General features: G+C 44.4%; 1 protein-coding gene across 4 annotated transcripts in view; it reads left to right on the forward strand.

The window, feature by feature from the left end:
- The window catches only part of trio (trio Rho guanine nucleotide exchange factor), a 294295-nt gene that overhangs the window by 17599 nt on the left and 259443 nt on the right, over nucleotides 1-17253 (forward strand). For all 4 annotated transcript variants that reach the window (XM_084590873.1, XM_084590874.1, XM_084590876.1 and 1 more), the window contains exons 7-9: nucleotides 1830-2029; nucleotides 11659-11857; nucleotides 13776-13898. In XM_084590873.1, coding sequence (XP_084446999.1) covers nucleotides 1830-2029; nucleotides 11659-11857; nucleotides 13776-13898 — 522 coding nt within the window. The remainder of the gene's footprint in view (nucleotides 1-1829; nucleotides 2030-11658; nucleotides 11858-13775; nucleotides 13899-17253) is intronic.

Here is a 17253-nt window from a genome sequence, read left to right on the forward strand (position 1 = left end):
CGACAGCTCTCGTTAGGTCATCTTGAGGACAACTATTAAAAAGAAAAAAAGAGAACTTGCCTCTGTGGGAAGACTGCACGAGTGAGAACGAGACCTTTTGGTTGGAAAACAAGCCTTGCAGAGAAGCGACTTACAAGTGGTCCATTGCACACATCAATGCATATAATCAAGATCGATGACCAACACGGGTTTTTTTGGAGCTTACCCAGGAAAAAGACAGGTGTTCAGCAGGCCTTCGTTCACCTTTTGGTGCGCAGGAGTATTGCTAGACAAACGCGTCGTGGAGGAGATGTTGGTCTGGCGGGGCAGCGAGAGTCACGAAATGCGGATGTTTGCGTCGCAGATCCGAGATAAGAGGCACAATACAAGTTTACTATGGCCTTCTAAACTGATAGCCAAACACACGCACTCAAAAACAAAATCTGCTCACTATTGTGGTGTTCAAAAAATACGTAGAACCCCTTGCCTAGCAACTTTCTTCCGTATCTCCCCACGGTGCCTCACAACTGCCTCAGAGCCGGCGCATCGCAATGTATGCAGCCGCCATTATCTCTCTCAAAAATGCTCTCAAATGATTTGAGACTGCTTCTGTTGCTCTAAAAAAAACGCTCTCAATTAGTGGCCATATTTAGGTGCTCATTATCATAATTTCTTTCGTGTTCATGACGTCCGCCGGTGACATAGGAAACCAGTATAGCTGCCAGTCAGAACTGACCAATAGTAGATGGGCCTTTGAGAGCGATTTTGAGAGCGGTGCGTAATTCGGCCCCAGAAGCGCATGGATGGGAGAGAAATATGTGTAGGAGTTTGAATAATGTGGCGCCATCCCAAAATAAAACTAAATGACGAATGACAGGCAGAGCAGTGTCCAAATTGGCAAGGCTTGCTGATGGGCGAGCCATATGGTAGCCTTAGGACGGCATGTGTTTAATGAAGTGAAACTGAAAGCATTCTGCTCAGCTATATTTCGGTAGTGGGGTACTGCTGATTATCGTCACGCCTAGACATAGTATGCATGCCTGAGACTACTGTTGCAGGCTTATTTCAGGTTCAGGGAGGTTTACTTAGAGTCTTAGACTAATATTGGCATCATGGGTCGTAACCTCAATGTGACTGCCCGTCCAGTTTGACTGGTTTGAGCCCGCCCATGTCCGAGTTAATGAATATCTGGCATCATAAGTTTACACGGGCTCTTCAAAGGATATCGGAAAAATAATTGAATACATACAAGATCTAGCTTGTCTTAATTCAAGTGATGGTTGGGAGCGATTATTGTGACAATTTTTTTTTGTATTGGTGCACATTTTCTTTTTAGCCCAGCTAATCTACTAACCTAATGAGGGGCGTTCGTCTTGCAGTTTATATTTCCGCTTTAATATGATTTGCTTTCTTGCTTCCATGGTGTAGTCAACACTGATGTGTGAACCTTCGAAGCATGTTGTACTTGAACTGTAACCTATCAACAAAGTAAGCTTTAGTTGCTTGTATGGTCATTTGTGATAAGTATGCTTACATAATAACAGCTTCTTCTTTTTTCTTAGTTACTTATCGTAGATTTTCAACGGAAGGTGAAAAAATATAAGGATAATGCTGTTTCGGTGACAGAGAAGAATACTTTTTGCAGTTTATTTCTACTGCAAAAGGTTCTTGGTAAAATTGTGGGGAAAATATAGAAGTTCTGTTTCATGAAGTATTTGCTTGCTGAAGCTGTGATTGTATTTTGAGGTGATGCAACTTTTGCTTGTATCAGTGTCGCTACTTATTTGTCCATGTGCCTTTTTAAGGGAGGGCCTTGTGGGGTGCACTAAGTGAAATTTCTTTCCTTATAGGCTCTGGAGAAGTTCCTGTGGAAGACAAGTGAAATGCTGGAGCGGCTGGAGATGATGAAGGAGGACCTTGTGAGCACTAAGTTTGCTGAAGATGTGGCAGGGGCTAAGCGCATGATTGAGGACCACCTCAATGCCAAGAAGCGTGTATTGCAGATCCCTGTGGATGAGGTGGATTTGGAAGGCCAACAAGTACTACACAGGTGTGCCTCTGTTATGCTTTGTCTCTCCCTATTAATGTGGTGTGTGTGTTTTTGTTGCTGTGAAAGCTGCATTACATGGACTTTGTGCCCGGGAGATGCTGTATGTTATGCAGGCAGAGTTCGTACGCCTGCCCTTGCTTTTTATGAATAATTGAGGGTTAGAATGCAGCCGCTGAGTGATTTAGGTGACGCCAATCTGTAGGCCTATTGAGACACTTGTAAACTATTGTTTGCTGCAGCAGGAAGGAAATGAATTGTGCCTGGGAAGATGTATCAAACCAAATTGCTTAGCCGTAGCCTCCACTCTTTCGCGGCCGTTCAAGATTGTTATCTAAAAGTGCGGGTTATCGGTACCACTTCACGTGATTCACCAAAAGCAAGTTGCTTGTCGTGATGGTGGGCATTTCCCTCAATGAGACGCTCGCACTACAAGGCTCCCACTGCATGCACCATGCATTATTTTGCATGGAAATTTCAGCTGCAACCACCGCAACCTGTTATGTCCCAGCGTTTGCACCTTTAAGGGGGTGAAACATTATGGCATGAGTGCAGACAGATGCATGCAGACAATCCAGATACAGGCAGAAGAACGAGTTTTGACTACAGCAATGTGCAAAATTAGGTAAAATTGCGGAAACGGGGCAAAAATGCGGGCTGGGAAAATGAAAAAACAATGTTTGAAGAGCCATATGTACTTCTACTTACCTGTTGTGCAGAACGCACCATTGTATGAATTTAATTAACTGAACCGATAGCTCTTGGTAAATGTACTGAAATTCCCACTGTGGATTTAAGGCTTATGCGGCACTATGCGCACACATTACTTCAATAGCCTAGTAGTTGCGCTGATCAAGATGTTGATGTTACTTTATTTAGAAGCCAGTGATGTCCTTGAACACTTTACACAGTTGAGGGAGATGCATACATGCTGTACAGTTGCAGAATGTGAAATAAAGAATGCAATACAAGGATATAAAATCACCGGAGCCCCACAATAATGCCTGGTATATAGAATGTTAGGAATTATGCACGAGGCAAGTTGCATAGGGTCGTGTTCATTTAATTCCACATGCATGTGCCAAAAGATACTATTAGAGCCGCTGAGAGGGCTGAGACGCTGGTGCACAGAGGGCTGCAGGCAACGGCTAGGATTGCCACGTAGATGCATTGCGACTGGTAGTGTCAAGAGCACACTCTTCTGCTTGCGACCGGCCGTGGCATAAGAAGCGCAGTCAGTAGACTAGTACGATAGAGGAGGACTTCCCGCTGCCCACACACAGTAGCAGGCATTGCGATGTGAGCACTCCATTTTGGGAAATCTTGTCAATGTAACGAAACGGCTAGTTTTGTAGCTTGCCGTGAAGCGGCACTTACAACCTCTGGCCTTTCACCACCCACTCAAGCTCCTTCAGGCACGGTGAAGGCGATCTGACAGAACCTTGAGGCGCAGCCAGTTAGTGTAACATTTATGAATGCGACTGCCAGAGGCAGCACCTTTACAGCAGAACCCCGCTGTTACGTCCCTCACTGCTGCGTTTTCCTGGCTGTTACGTCGTTTTCATCCGGTCCCGGCATAGCTCCCATAGGATGCAATGTGTTAGAAACCCCATTGTTACGTTGCAGTGAAAACGTTCCCACATGATACGTTGCAACCTGGCTCCCCGAATCTGCCTGAGCAACGTGCACTAGCCGTCATTTTAGCTTTTGACAGGTCTTGGCCAGGCTTGGCTACGGAACTTGCTGGCAAGAAGCTGCACGCGAGTTGGAGAGGCTGGCACTAGATGGCCATACCATCAACTCATGCCATCATAGCCTCGAACCCGCGTTTTTTTTCCTCCACAGTCGAGTCGAACGTAACGTCGTCAAGGTAACGTCATAACCTCTTTGTCATGCTTCGATGGCGTCAACGGCGTCTCACAAGCGGAAGGCACTTTTCCTTGAGGAAAAGCTAGTCATACTGAACACAGTCGACAGACAGTCAGCGCGGAAGAAAGGGGATATTGCAAAAGCCCTTTGCCTGCAGCTCTCTATGCTTAACAGCATCATCTCGAAGTGTGCCGAAATAAAAGGGAAGGCCACACTTTTTGGCCTGCAGGCTAAGCAGGCTCGTGGCGCCAAGTATGCAAACCTCGACGAGGTTCTTTTCACCGGGTTCAAGCAGGCTCGCGCTGCTGGTGTCAACTTCGACGGGAGCATTCTGCATGAGAAGGCGATGGACATAGCCGACATATTGGGCATCACAGACTTCGCGGCGTCGAACAGCTGGATTGACCGTTTTTGAAAGGGGCACGGCATCGCTTATAAGACCATAAGCTGAGAAGCAGCAAGTATCAACTTGGAAACAGTCTATGATTGGAAGGCCGCACTATGGCTACAATTGAGGGGTATGAGCCTCGTGACATTTATAACGCTGACGAAACGGGTCTTTTTTCTGGGTGCAGCCATCAAAGTCATTAAGCCTGAAAGGCGAAGCATGCCATGGAGGCAAATGCGGCAAAGACCGATTGACGGTGCTTTGTTGTAACATGGATGGCTCAGACAAGGTAAAGCCATGGGTAATATGAAAACATCATAACCCACGGTGCTTGAAGAACACTCGCTTGCTGCCATGTCACTACAAAAGCAACAGTCGTGCATGGATGATGTGTTTGTTCGAAGAATTTCTTCAGTACTTTAACAACAAGATGGGTTCCCAGTGCAGAAATGTTCTCCTTTTTCTGGAGAACTGTGCTGCCCACCAGAGAGATCCGCCATTTCTTCGGAACGTGAAGCTTGGGTTCTTCCCACCTAACACTACAAGCCATTTGCAGCCTTTGGATGCTGGCATCATAAAGAACCTAAAGCATGCCTACAGGAAATGCATTGTGAAGCGCTGTCTCGTGCGTATTGATCGTGGACAGCAACCTATGGCACGTATTCAGAGTTTGCGTCGTTATCGAAGTGTCGCTATCTCACGTGACCTCGAGTCATCCGATTGGTCGAAACGCTGGAACTGGGTGTTGCCAATACGGAACCGGGAGAGGTGGCCACATCATATTCCGGGATTTCCACCAATCAGATTACTCGAGGTCGGGGAGATAGCGACACTTTCGATAACGGCGCAAACTCAGAATATGGGCCTATGGCTATTTCAGTACTTGACGCTATGCACAATGTCGCTTCAATGTGGAATGCAGTGAGCGCGTCATCTGCCCAGCACTGCTTCGCTCTGTGTGGCTTCTGCATAGACCGGGAAGTGGAAACTAGCACGGAAGCTTAAGTCGGAAGTATCTTGTGATCAAGAGCTAGCAGAGGCTATGAATGAACTGGGTGCCACTGGAGTCGCATATGACGACTACGTCGCCGTGGATGCTGCCGTCGTGACATCAGATTGGCAGAGCATTGCCGAGATCGTTGTGAATTCGGTCACGAATGAAGGCACTGACTGCAATGATGAGGAGCACGAGCTGCACGATTCTGACGAGTTGATTTTGGAGAAGCTATCGCAGCTCTGGACCTCCTCTGCAGGTGCGTCGCACCTCAAAGCAACAGTGACACCAATGCGGCCTTCCAATGAAGGCGCTGACTGCGATGGTGAGGATCACGAGCTGCACGATTCTGACGAATTGACAGAACCGAGCTTTGGAGGAAAACGTGGTGCAGTGAGCGAAAGAAGCGGCAATCCACCATTCTCAGTTTTTTTTTTAAGTTTTTTCATTTTTAAGCTGAATAAATTGTTTCAAGACAAAGCCTGCATTGTTTTCATTCATTACAGAACTTTTCTCACTGTTGTGCTTTCCCGGCTGTTACGCTTTTTTTCCTGGTCTCATGAAAAACGTATGAACAGGGTTTCACTGCATTAGGGGCATTTTTATTTCGCTCTTTTTGCAGGCATTTCTAGGGCACTCCCCACACACTCACTTTATTTTGATGCATACATGATGCTTGCGCACTTTAAACAATTATTTTTGGCTGGAGGACTCTTCCTTTAGAAACCTGTGCTCTGAATTTAGTCTAGGAGCGCCGGAGAGTGATACCTTCTCTCTGCTGGGTGCTTATGCACATCTGCAGCAACGTAGAAGCATTTACTTCCAGTCAGTGTATAGTTATGCTGTTATGCACAAATGCACAAAACATTCAAGACAGCTGGTTAAGAAGACAGCTGATTAAGATACCAGTCTGGAATACCAGTCGAAGGGAATGACGAGCTGGTCCCTGGGCATCACCATTCCTTAGTCAGCTGAGCTGCCGATCATACAACTAGGGATCGGTGTTGGCGACAAGAAGTTATTAAAAGCTTCTTTGTCAGACGAAGCTACCTACCACAGGAGGATTCTGCTGTCCCGTCTCCATAGCTGCTCGAGCAGATGATGGGTATCTTTGCGTTCAGATAGGAAATTAGGTGATTTGGAGAGTAAATGCCAGGAAAGTTCTTAACTCGCCTTGGTTGGCATCTAAATAAATATAAAACAGGCATATTTGCATGTTGCAATGTTTTACTGCTGACTGTGGTCATGAAATCTCATCACGCGTGCCACTGCCCTATGGGAACGCCAGCACGATTGGCGGAAAGCATAGCACACTAAAACATGTGCTGCCACTAGCGGCGCCGTTGTCTGGTTGCGGTGTGGATGTGCTGACAGAGCACTTTTTTTTCTTCCATTGCGGCCTTGAATGCGACGGTCGGCATCCTTTGATCTCGGTGCCCATGACTGGGCATATATAATTTAAGGGGTTATGGCCTAGCCTAGCCAACCTCCTCGCGCCTCACCACAAAAAAATGATGAATTGTGGCAAAGGCAGCTGTAGCTGTAAAATGCCATGCCACGAGGTCTACACCAGGTGGGGTCAGAGCCACACTTTTTTTTTCTTTCAAAGCATATTACCCTAGAGGAGCCAAGTTCCAGGCTGCAGGAAAGTTTGTACCCATCAAAAACCGATGGGTACGCACTAGTGGATTGTATGAAAAAGCACTGGCCTCTCTCTTTCTTTTTGTTGCTTCAACCATTTCTCATGTTGACTCTGTCAATGGTCACTTGCTTGTCAAATCAAAGAGTCTTGCAATGCCATGTGACTACAGCATGGGAGTTTAGTGGCGGAGTTGCAGTTGTGCTGCATGGTGGTGCAAAATTGAGATCTTGCCCACACTGTTGCGGCACCTGCACCATAAGATCATTGAAACTGTGGCGAGAATAAAACCAGAACTGAACCTACCGCTTTCGCTTGCTTGTTATACAGTCCTTTTTTTTTACTTTCACAGAAAGCAAGACTATGGAAGTATCCAAAATTCTGAATAAATGTGAATGGCGTCTACTCCTTGATTTGGGTCATAACATCAGTTGTGTGGTCTAAATTAGAGCACTGCACAGGCTCGGGCCGACCCGAGAGCCTAGGCCGGGCCTGAAATTTGTTGTTTTGCCGGGCCCGGGCCGGGCTTGGGCTTGAAGTTGCGGGCCTGGGCCGGGTATGTGCTTGAAGTGGCGGGCCTGGGCAGGCTTTGGCTAGCTGTGCACTCCTTCTTTCGGGAATGAAGAAATCCCGCTGCTAAAATGTTTGTTTATGTTTAGTGGTTTACGAATAAACCACTAATAGTACATTTTTAATGGCGAATGAGAGAAAGCTAATTTATAGACCGAGTTTAATCAGCTGCGCTCAGTGGTTTGTCCAAGTAACTTAGGTGCGCACGCCTCTCGGCACTCAACAACACGAGCGCAACAACAGCAAGCTGTGCTACAATGCAGATTTAATGGACCGCTGCAACGCATGACACAAGGCTCGTTCACATGGGCGCACGCCTACTAAAGTACAGAACTCGGCTAGATTGGGATTTTTCAGCCAACAGTGAGCACACTTCGTCGTATCTAGCCGAAGGCACTCTTGTATCATTTTGTTTTCGTGTTACTGCCAATGACTGGACTTAAGAAGTCTCATAAGAGCCACTGGAGAAGAACCTTTAATTGACTGCTCGAACAGGCAGCTGTCTTCACCTCCCCCTTCCTCCCCAAAAAACATGTCTACTCTACGAGAAACGTCATTGAATAAGAGCTTATTGCATTAGGAATCTTTGGGTATTCAAACACATATTTATGCAAAACAAAGAGGCATCGATTTCCGTCTCCATAAAGATGCGGAGAGTGGCCATGAGTTATTTAACATATTATTGTTGCACAAGATCCTGTGGATTTTTTCCTTGATGACAGGTTCCTGTAGCATAGTTGCCGGGGGCAGTTTCTTTGTGTGTGATTAAGCAGATAACTTGTCTCAAGAGCTGATTGATAATACTGAGCCATATTTAAAATCCCTATAATCCATAGCTCTTGAGAATGCATGAGCACAATAGCTTTAACAAAGATGGCATGCCAGAAATGTTTTGGCCAAGCATTTGCTTCTGCCAGTACTTTAATGCCCCCCTCAGCTCAGAAGAATATTTCGTCACATTTTTCTCCCGTCTTGATTTGTTATTATGTACCATTTAAACAGCATTATTTAATTTAACAGTACTATCAGTTCTATTCAGGGCTAAGATAGGAGTGCGTTGCTTAGATCAGAAGTGCACTCATAGTAGTAAATTAAGACATTACACATGATATACAGTCATGACCAAAGGGAAAAAAAATGTGAACAGCATACATACCATCGCGAATCTAGCAATTGAGACAACAGAGAGAATTACTCGCAGCTCTTATCATAGTTGTGTCATTTCTAAACAATGCTTGCTTGCTTGATGATCTTGCACTTATCATTTTAGCGTAGATACACGCACACAGAGAGTAGATGTATTTACAGATATTTACAAAGGGGTAGCTGACCAGATGAACAACTTCAGGCCAGCGGTGCCCAGCACAAATCACACACACTTCGTCTTCCTCGCGTTCCCCACATTCTACATGCAAGCACAGCACTTTGTCCTCGTCGTCCCTTGACAGTATTAATGAACCTATGCTTTCCTCATGGGGTCTGTGATAGAAGCGCATGTGTGATAACAGCGGTCTTGGCATGAAAGAAATTTGTTGATGGTAATCGAGAGTCGCTGTCGCTGTGCTCATGGAACTAAAAATGGAAGTGCAGCTTCGCTTGGCATGTACATAATTGTGTCGTGCCACAATGCAGCAGATAGTCGCCCGTCAACATGTTTGCATAGAACTTGAACAGGCGGTGCCACTGCTTTCGATCTCTACAATGCCTTCTGGTGTGCACAGAAATGGGGCTTGCAGAGAATAATGGATTGGGCAAAGCTACAGCATGCAGATATGCTGACGGTGTGTTCACTGTGACCAATTTCACCCTGCACAACTTTTTTGACCCCCTCCCAAAAAAAATCTAACACTGCCTCTTTCACACTAACAGATTTAATGTTATTTGAATCGAATGTTATTTGTCACATTGAATTTCATTCAGTTTCTTTCGGTGCTGCACAGTAAGAAGTAATGGGATTCACAAATGATGGTAATTACGATCAGTGATAGAAAAAATACCGCAGTTAAGGAACAACGGTGTGCTTGAAAGGTGTTTGTAATTGTTGTGTAGCATTTTAATGTGGATTAAGGCATATTTTTTTGGATAATTCAAACGAAAAACATTTCTGGCTGTGCTGTAGTACTTAGCCGTCAAAATCCAACCAAGTATTGAGTCACCCGCAAACCTGATAATGTAAACAAGCAATTGCTGACATAGCAGAGTGCGGATACACAGTGTGGAGACGCATGGAGATGCATAGAGCATGCAGTTGACGCCCAAAAGGTTAGATGCTCAGTAAAGCTTGAAATATTTCTGAGATGAACGCATGGGGTGAGGCGGCCACCGAAGAACACAGAACCCAAAATGAGCGTGATTCGCTGGCATGAATGGGCTGCTGCTGTGACCGAGGGTAATGGCATTCCATGAGAAACTGCAGTGCAAATAGTTTTACACGTAAAATAACGATGTTTAAAACAAAAATCAGGAAGTATACTTTCACTGGGCGCAGATTATTTTTTCGCATTACTTGTTTCTGTTGTGTATCTGATGTTGAGAGTACACATTTTTTTGCGATCGAATGCAAATGAGTTTCCCAAATTCATTCGAAAGTGAATGTCCTTGGAACTTAATGACATTAAATTTTCTCGTGTAGCTGGCAACTAATGACATCAGATGTGATTAAATTTGCTGATGTGACAGGGGTATAAGATGGTAAAAAATAAGTTGGCAGTGGCTTAAATCTAAGCCAGGATGAGAGCGAAAGTAGTAGTAGTCATGGATGAGACCGAATTGTTTCTCTGTGGTTTTTCTTGTCGCACCTTCTTCTCTGCCGCCTTGCGTCGTTGCTTTGCAAGTCTCTCTTTTCGCTCTTCGGGAGTGTCCATGGCTCGGTTAGCTCTCAGCTTCATTTTGCCTATGTGCTACTTCATGTCTAGCGATGTCATCAGAATGAATAGATTCAGCTTGTAGGGGAGCGTCAGAGCGCCCGTCTCGGCTGCGGGAGGTGGTTAGTTCGAAACCCACCGCCGGACACCTGCCGGTAAAAATGGGTACAAGCGTCCCCTGGCCTGGCACTCGGCTTTTCTAGGGGTGTGCGCTTGGGAGAAGCTCCGTAAACCCCGCTGCGCCCCCCCCCCCCCCTCCCCGGTGGGCCCAAACCCAGTTTTGAACCTTGCAGCCTGCAAAGGCGGTTCATGTTTGTCTTGCAAAGGTGCTCCCCCCCCCCCCTCCCCGGTGGGCCCAAACCCAGTTTTGAACCTTGCAGCCTGCAAAGGCGGTTCATCTTTGTCTTGCAAAGGTGCTCCCTTTGAGCCGCAGCCTCAGCTGCAGTTTTTGTATATAATATTTGATTTTTCAGTGTCCCATAGTCTTATCGGAGAGATTGCACTGCATTCGTGAGCCCACGATATGGCTGCGTGTCACAGGGGTAGATGTAGCGAAACAGATATGTGTGCACTGAGTGGGATAGACCGCGTGGTGAAAACCGCATATGGTCAGAATTTCTCAGCTAACACTGCTCTCCAAGCACTCTGGGATCATGTAACATATGGTGCTATTCGCATGGTAGCCCGAGTGGCCACATCACGTTCATTTTGTGAGCTTAGTTGCGTCAGCAGCGCTCCACTTCCTCTTCGATAGTGATCTGGGGTGTTGTCCCACTAGTGGCATTGTCCATGCTATAGTTGCTGAAAAAACACAAAAAATAGTGCCTAGAGATTTCAGCTTCAAAGATGTTATTCATGTATTGTGTGCAAAGTTTTTCCTGTATCCTGTTTTTTTTTTTATATTACTTTCTGAATCAAAATCACTGCCTTAAGCAAAATCTTTTTTTTGATTCGCTTATAGAGTGTATTTTTTTCCCTTATGGTAGTCGTAGTGAATCGCACCACCCATTTCTCCTTGAGAGACAAAATAAAATTGATCCAAACTTACTAGCTCCACTAAATTATTCCCACTACAAACTCTGAAACATCTGCTACAGAATGGAATTTTTCCTACTGCAGAACCTGAAATTGTGGCTAAGATTAAGGTTTCTTCTGCTACAAAAGCTGTTACAAAAAAACCTGTTATTTCCTCCCACTGGGAGTTTCAAAACAAAAGAAAGGGCATTTACTTCTTTTCTATTTACTCTGGAGCCTAAGAATGTGCTTCTACCAGGATGTGCTTTATGTCCCTATTCTTGTGTGGATTAGGTTGGGTGTGAGCAGTGGGGGCAGTGGGAGCAGTGACTCGGGCTACTCTGGCGGAGGTGACCCAGCAGGGCCCCAGGTGGGCCGGCTACTGGAGAGCCTGCGGTTGGCCCGGCAGCACGTACTCCAGCTGTGGCATGTGCGCAAGGTGCAGCTGGACCAAGCCCTGCAGCTGAGCCTCTATCAGCAGGATGCCCACAAGGTGTGGCTCAAGTGTGAGATTGTATTCAGGCCAATGAATTATAGACCAGCCTCAAAACCTACGAGCCAGCTTGCCTTTTGAGGCAGAAATTCATGCACATCGGCAATGGGACCGGTCTCAGAGGTGCTGCTCATGCATCTTTGCAGCGTCCATGCAGTTTCGAGCATGACCCCGCACTTACAAATGCGAGGTGCGAGAACACGTTTTTGTGCATATTTGATGCAGGATAAAGGTGAGCTGGGGGTAAACCATGGGACGAGGAATGGTTTGTCCAGAAATGGCGCGTGCACTTCTGCCCGCCAGGCCACGTGTCAGTGCTACTCCTAACTATTGCGCCAAAGTTAGTCTAGGCCACCATTGTGCAGGAATTTCTGCTGTACAGGGGAGCTGACATGTAGGCTTTGCAGCTGGTCTATTGTGGCATACCTTGTAGCCTAAGGTTGCTTCGGTAAGTAAAATCTATGGATTATTGTACCGAATGTCAGATTGCCAGTGCCTATAGACTTGTGAGACGCTTATGTTCCACCTATGGGCGATCAAAAATTTTGTTTTGTATCTTTATTTTTCTTTTTCTTTTTTAAATTGTACGCTTTCCAATGCGCTCAGTAGGTACCCCTCTACATGCCTGGTACCAACAACCTTTCATGGCCTATGCGTTCTTTGCCCACCTGCTGGCATGCAGAGAGCCTAGGCTCAAACCCCAATGACGGAAAATGTTTTTATTTAATTACTTCTATTTTCTGAAATAACCCTATTAGAGGAATCTCGATGGCAATTTTGGCTTCATGGCCTCATGACGTCATGGCCCTGTTGGCCAATCAGCAATTTTTCTGACACTTTCTGACATGCCAGGTTATGATGACAGTTTTTTTGGCACGAGCCCAATATACTATCGCGTAAAATCAGCAAGAACTTTTAATGCCTCCAGCTTAAACGGAAGGTAGAATGATTTTTTGCACATGAAGAGAGTGCCAGCTGGGTTCACAGAGTCCATATCGTTATTGCTCGGCTGTTTGTCCAGTGCCTGTTTCTGGTTTGGAAGGCATTTTTAACTCAAAATTCAGGTAATTTGAACTGACTTTGTAGTGTATTCTAGTGGTGTTCAGTTTTGAAAAAATTCCTTTTTTTCAAAGAACTTGGGAAGTAAATTTTGGCAAAAAGAGTTTTAAAGCATTTTGGGTAAATATAGGACTTCAACTGAATTTTTTTTTTAGATTGGCAGTGTTTCAAGTCAATACAAAAACCAAAATAGGGAGGGCTAAAGTCTGATTGACGAAATTTTCGGTTAATGGCATGCAACTGACTAGGCTATATATTAGGTAGCTAAATGTGCTGTTAAAAATGTATATTAATGTATGCTGTATTTGTTTTCTAGTATGTTAGCTGTACTTTTGTGTATGGAAGCTTGTTCATTGCATTCTTCCTTGCTTTAAGTTTGACCATGCAGTCATGAGTTTTATGCTTGCTACCCAGTTCTTATGAAGTTACAGTGGTTATGAAGCAGATTTTTTTCTTTATGACTTGCAGTGGTCAGATGCTTGAGCACCAAGTTCGATACCGGCCGCAGCAGTGCGCATTAATGAAGATGAAATACAAAAAGTGTTGCCCGTGCGCCTTGTGATCTCGGTGCATGCTGAAGATTCTGCGTCGGCCAAAGCTCTCATATCCCAAGTTGCTTTGCGATGTTGAAACCGCATGTGCCACATGATTCTTTTTGTACAATGCTGTTATTGAGGACCTTGAAAGTTTTCAGAGCATCTGTAATGACTTGACAAGGGGCTGGTTCAGGGCCTGCTTAATGTCTGGTGATCCTCTTTGAAACGAGCATGCTTTGCTGTTGCACTTTCCACCCTACTGCTTTCATGCTGTCCTCTCGTCAGGGTGGTGTGGTAATTCAATAACTTCTGCATTTTCTCAGATGCTGGAATGGATATATCACAATAAGGAGCGTTTCCTTATGAATTACGTGGAAATTGGTCACTCTATTCAAGATGCTAAAGTTCTGCAAGAGGAACATGATCATTTCACCATGGCATCAATGGTGAGTATGATGCCTGCGCTTTTGTGTACAGCTGGGTCTTGGTATAAAAACGTTGGATTTTAAGGAATTCATAATGTAAGAATTGCTTGTTTTGGTTTTTGCTTTGATGCATGATAAGTGCATACATCATACATAAGTGCATACATACATATTGATGGTCACTGTTTTAACAAACTTTCAGTGACCTCCAGTGTGCCGCATGGCAGTGTCCTTGGGCCCCTACTGTTTCTTTTCTATATTACTGACATAATTACTCACCCTGTTCATATTAGGTTGTTTGCCAATGATTGCGTTTTGTATAATGAAATTAATGTTCCAGACAACCAGATTTCACTTAATTCTAACCTGCATAGCATTAGTGAATGGTGGAATAAATGGAGAATGAAACTAAATGCTGACAAGACAGTATTTATACGGATCACTTACGAAAAGAAGTCATTCTTTTTCATATAGCCTTCCCACCCGGGACCTTTCAGAAGCTCAAGAATAAATACCTTGGTATAACACTAATGAATAAATAACCTTAGCTGGAATAAACATATCGACACCATATGCTCATCTTCCTTTCGTATTCTTTGTTTTCTTAGACATAAGTTGGAACAAGCTCCTTCTGACAGTTGGCATATAACACCATGATTAGATTTAAACTTGAGTATGCGTTCACTGTTTGGGAGCTTTGCACAAAAACTAACATTTATGCTCTAGAAAGAATTCAACTCAAGGCTGTTCGGTTTATATTTTCTAAATATCGCACCACTGACTCACCATCTACCCTAATGCTTCAACATAACATGCAGTCCCTTGAATCTCGGCACAGAATACAGAGGGTAAAATTTCTCTTTCTACTAAAAAATAATTAATTGTCAATGGCTCTTGATTTGTATTTTAAACCGGTAACGTATAGAGCAACGAGAAATAGTCACACCGAATCATTAACACCTTACTTTGGCAGAACTAACATCTTCATAAAGGGATTTTATCCTGCAAGTTTTACCTTGTGTACATTGGTTTATCGGCTGCATGTATCAGCAGTGTATGTACTGGTTAAATACTACATAATATGCACATACACAAACTGTAGGGCTTGGTGCGGCCAAGCTTCATAGAATTCAATGTGTAAAAGGTATTTAACTCTCTCATTACTATGCCTGTTCAAATCGATCACCGGTTATCGGTGCTTTAAATTGCTGATTTCGACATGTTGGAATCGCTTCTCGTACACATAGTCCACCCAGTTGTTAGTCTGGGCACTACTCTTGTAGAACCAGTTTAATTTTCCCGCTCCCGCGATGTTCTGATTTTTGATAGACCGTTTTGAGAACAACTAATGTGCATATGTGTTGTTGCGAAAAGAACGTGGTGGCCGCGCTTGAAGAAAAAATCCTGCCACTCGTGGTAATGCAGCATTAACATCAAATGTTTGTGATCAAAAGACTTCCAGCAGGTCAAATATCGAATCCTATTGTCGGCTTTGTTATATGACGGTTTTCAGTATTGATAATTACCCAGAAATGATGCCAGCTATTGACTAGTGAGCTTTAACTCTGAATCCGAGTTGTCTTTGTTCCTCGAAAACGCATTTCTGAAGGTCTGCCGCATGTCCAACATGTATACCTGGCCTTTAGAGTCAATTTGCAGCAGATTTGGTGTTTGGTGCCTCACAAAAACCAGGAACTGCTTCACCGCGTGGCACAAGAAATGAGGTTGTTTTCACGTGTAGTATTTTATGCAGGCGAAGGATGGTGCTGTACAGTTTTTAGTTTTCATGGATCATTGATCTTCGAAATGTAATTCTGAATTTTCTTTGTTAATAATGCATCTGTAGATGTTGTGCCTTTTCTACCTATTTTATTTTTATCGAGTTGCGACAAAAATGGCAATTTTCTGATTTTTTGTGTGTTCCCTAATAAAGTTTTTGCTTTGTAATTTACGTTTTCGAAAAGAGCGTTCCAATATGTGCAAATATGTATGCTGCAATGTGCGCTGCAGTATTATTTGCACTGGCAAAAAAATATATGCTGAGACCTATGAAAATGGGCCATTTTCTCATGGTAACGAAAGAGTTGATTCAAATGCAAGTCGGTTCCGAATGCCACAAGTAATTCGATCTATGTACTGTTGTGCCTGGATGGTCTGTAGCCTAGCACATGACCAGAGAAGCATCCTAATGATAGAGTGGCCAATTCATGGGGCTGTGTCGCCCTCAGAACAAAATAAAAAAAAAAAAGGAAAGAGGGTGAAATTGCCTAAAATCAAATCTGCGCTATAGCTGGTGCATCTACCATGGTGGTGGCTGCCTCCTCCCTTTTCTGCGTGACCTCAAGGTCTTGCACATACAGTAAATGCTCATTAATTCTACGCACGTTACCTAAAAAATTCAGATAGTTCATACGGTCAGCATGGTCCCACAGCTAGCACCCTTGGCTCGGACGCTATGGCTCGGACGCTTGCCAGTTTGGATGCTATAGTCTTGGACAGGATGATGCAAAGGAGCTCCCAAAGGCAATCCGCGTCTAGATAGGACTGGACATAAGTTCTTGCAAGTAGACCTGAAACCTGAACTGCATGTCAAAGAGTCGAGCAAGCTTTGCGAAGAACAGGTGGCCTCATCTCTGAGAATGGGCTGATCACTTGGTTTTGGTTTCACGTTTACAAGCTCCATGCCAGGATGTGGTAATGGCGACTATCGCAACTATTGGCCACGTGTCAGTTGGCCAGCCGAGCCCAGCTGCACACTGTTTCGGAGGCTGATTGGTGGCATTTCATGCTTCTCTCGCATTCTTCCACAAAGTTCTTCCTTTGTCCCAAAACTGTCTGGGTAGCATCAGGTGCCGTTCTCATGCTATGCAGTAAAACCTCTTCACAGACTTCCATTTTGCCGAAACTATGCGTTCAGCGTAAAGTGCCTTTCTTGCGCTGTGCAGTGAAGCCTTTTCCACATGTTGCAATGAATGAAAATGTGAGAAATAATCATTGTTGCGCTATTCTCAGCTCAGAAGCAGACCAACATTGCCTAGTCTTTCACCTTGTAAATGTACCGTGATTCATGTGGTTCTAATCAGTTTTTTGAGGTCATTTGATAATTTGAGCCTTGGATAATTCAAATATTTTTTTCCAGCACCTTGACATTTGTATCAACAACCTTGTACCCTGTATGGTGCATCATGCTGTTAGGATTATTTGTGCTTTGACGTTTTCTTTGGCTATTCAGTACCTTGTAGAGGTTCATGGTGGGTGCATTCATTTTGATCTTTCCGAATGTTAGAAACCTGTCAGTGAGAAGAGGCAGACTAGTTTTTGTGAGCTGAATGCCACTGGAGTACCATGCCGTGGGAATCTATAGGCTTGTGCAAAT

The sequence above is a fragment of the Amblyomma maculatum genome, chromosome 1 (genome assembly GCF_055883805.1).
Source record: "Amblyomma maculatum isolate TAMU_Amacu chromosome 1, ASM5588380v1, whole genome shotgun sequence".
Lineage (NCBI taxonomy): Eukaryota > Metazoa > Arthropoda > Arachnida > Ixodida > Ixodidae > Amblyomma > Amblyomma maculatum.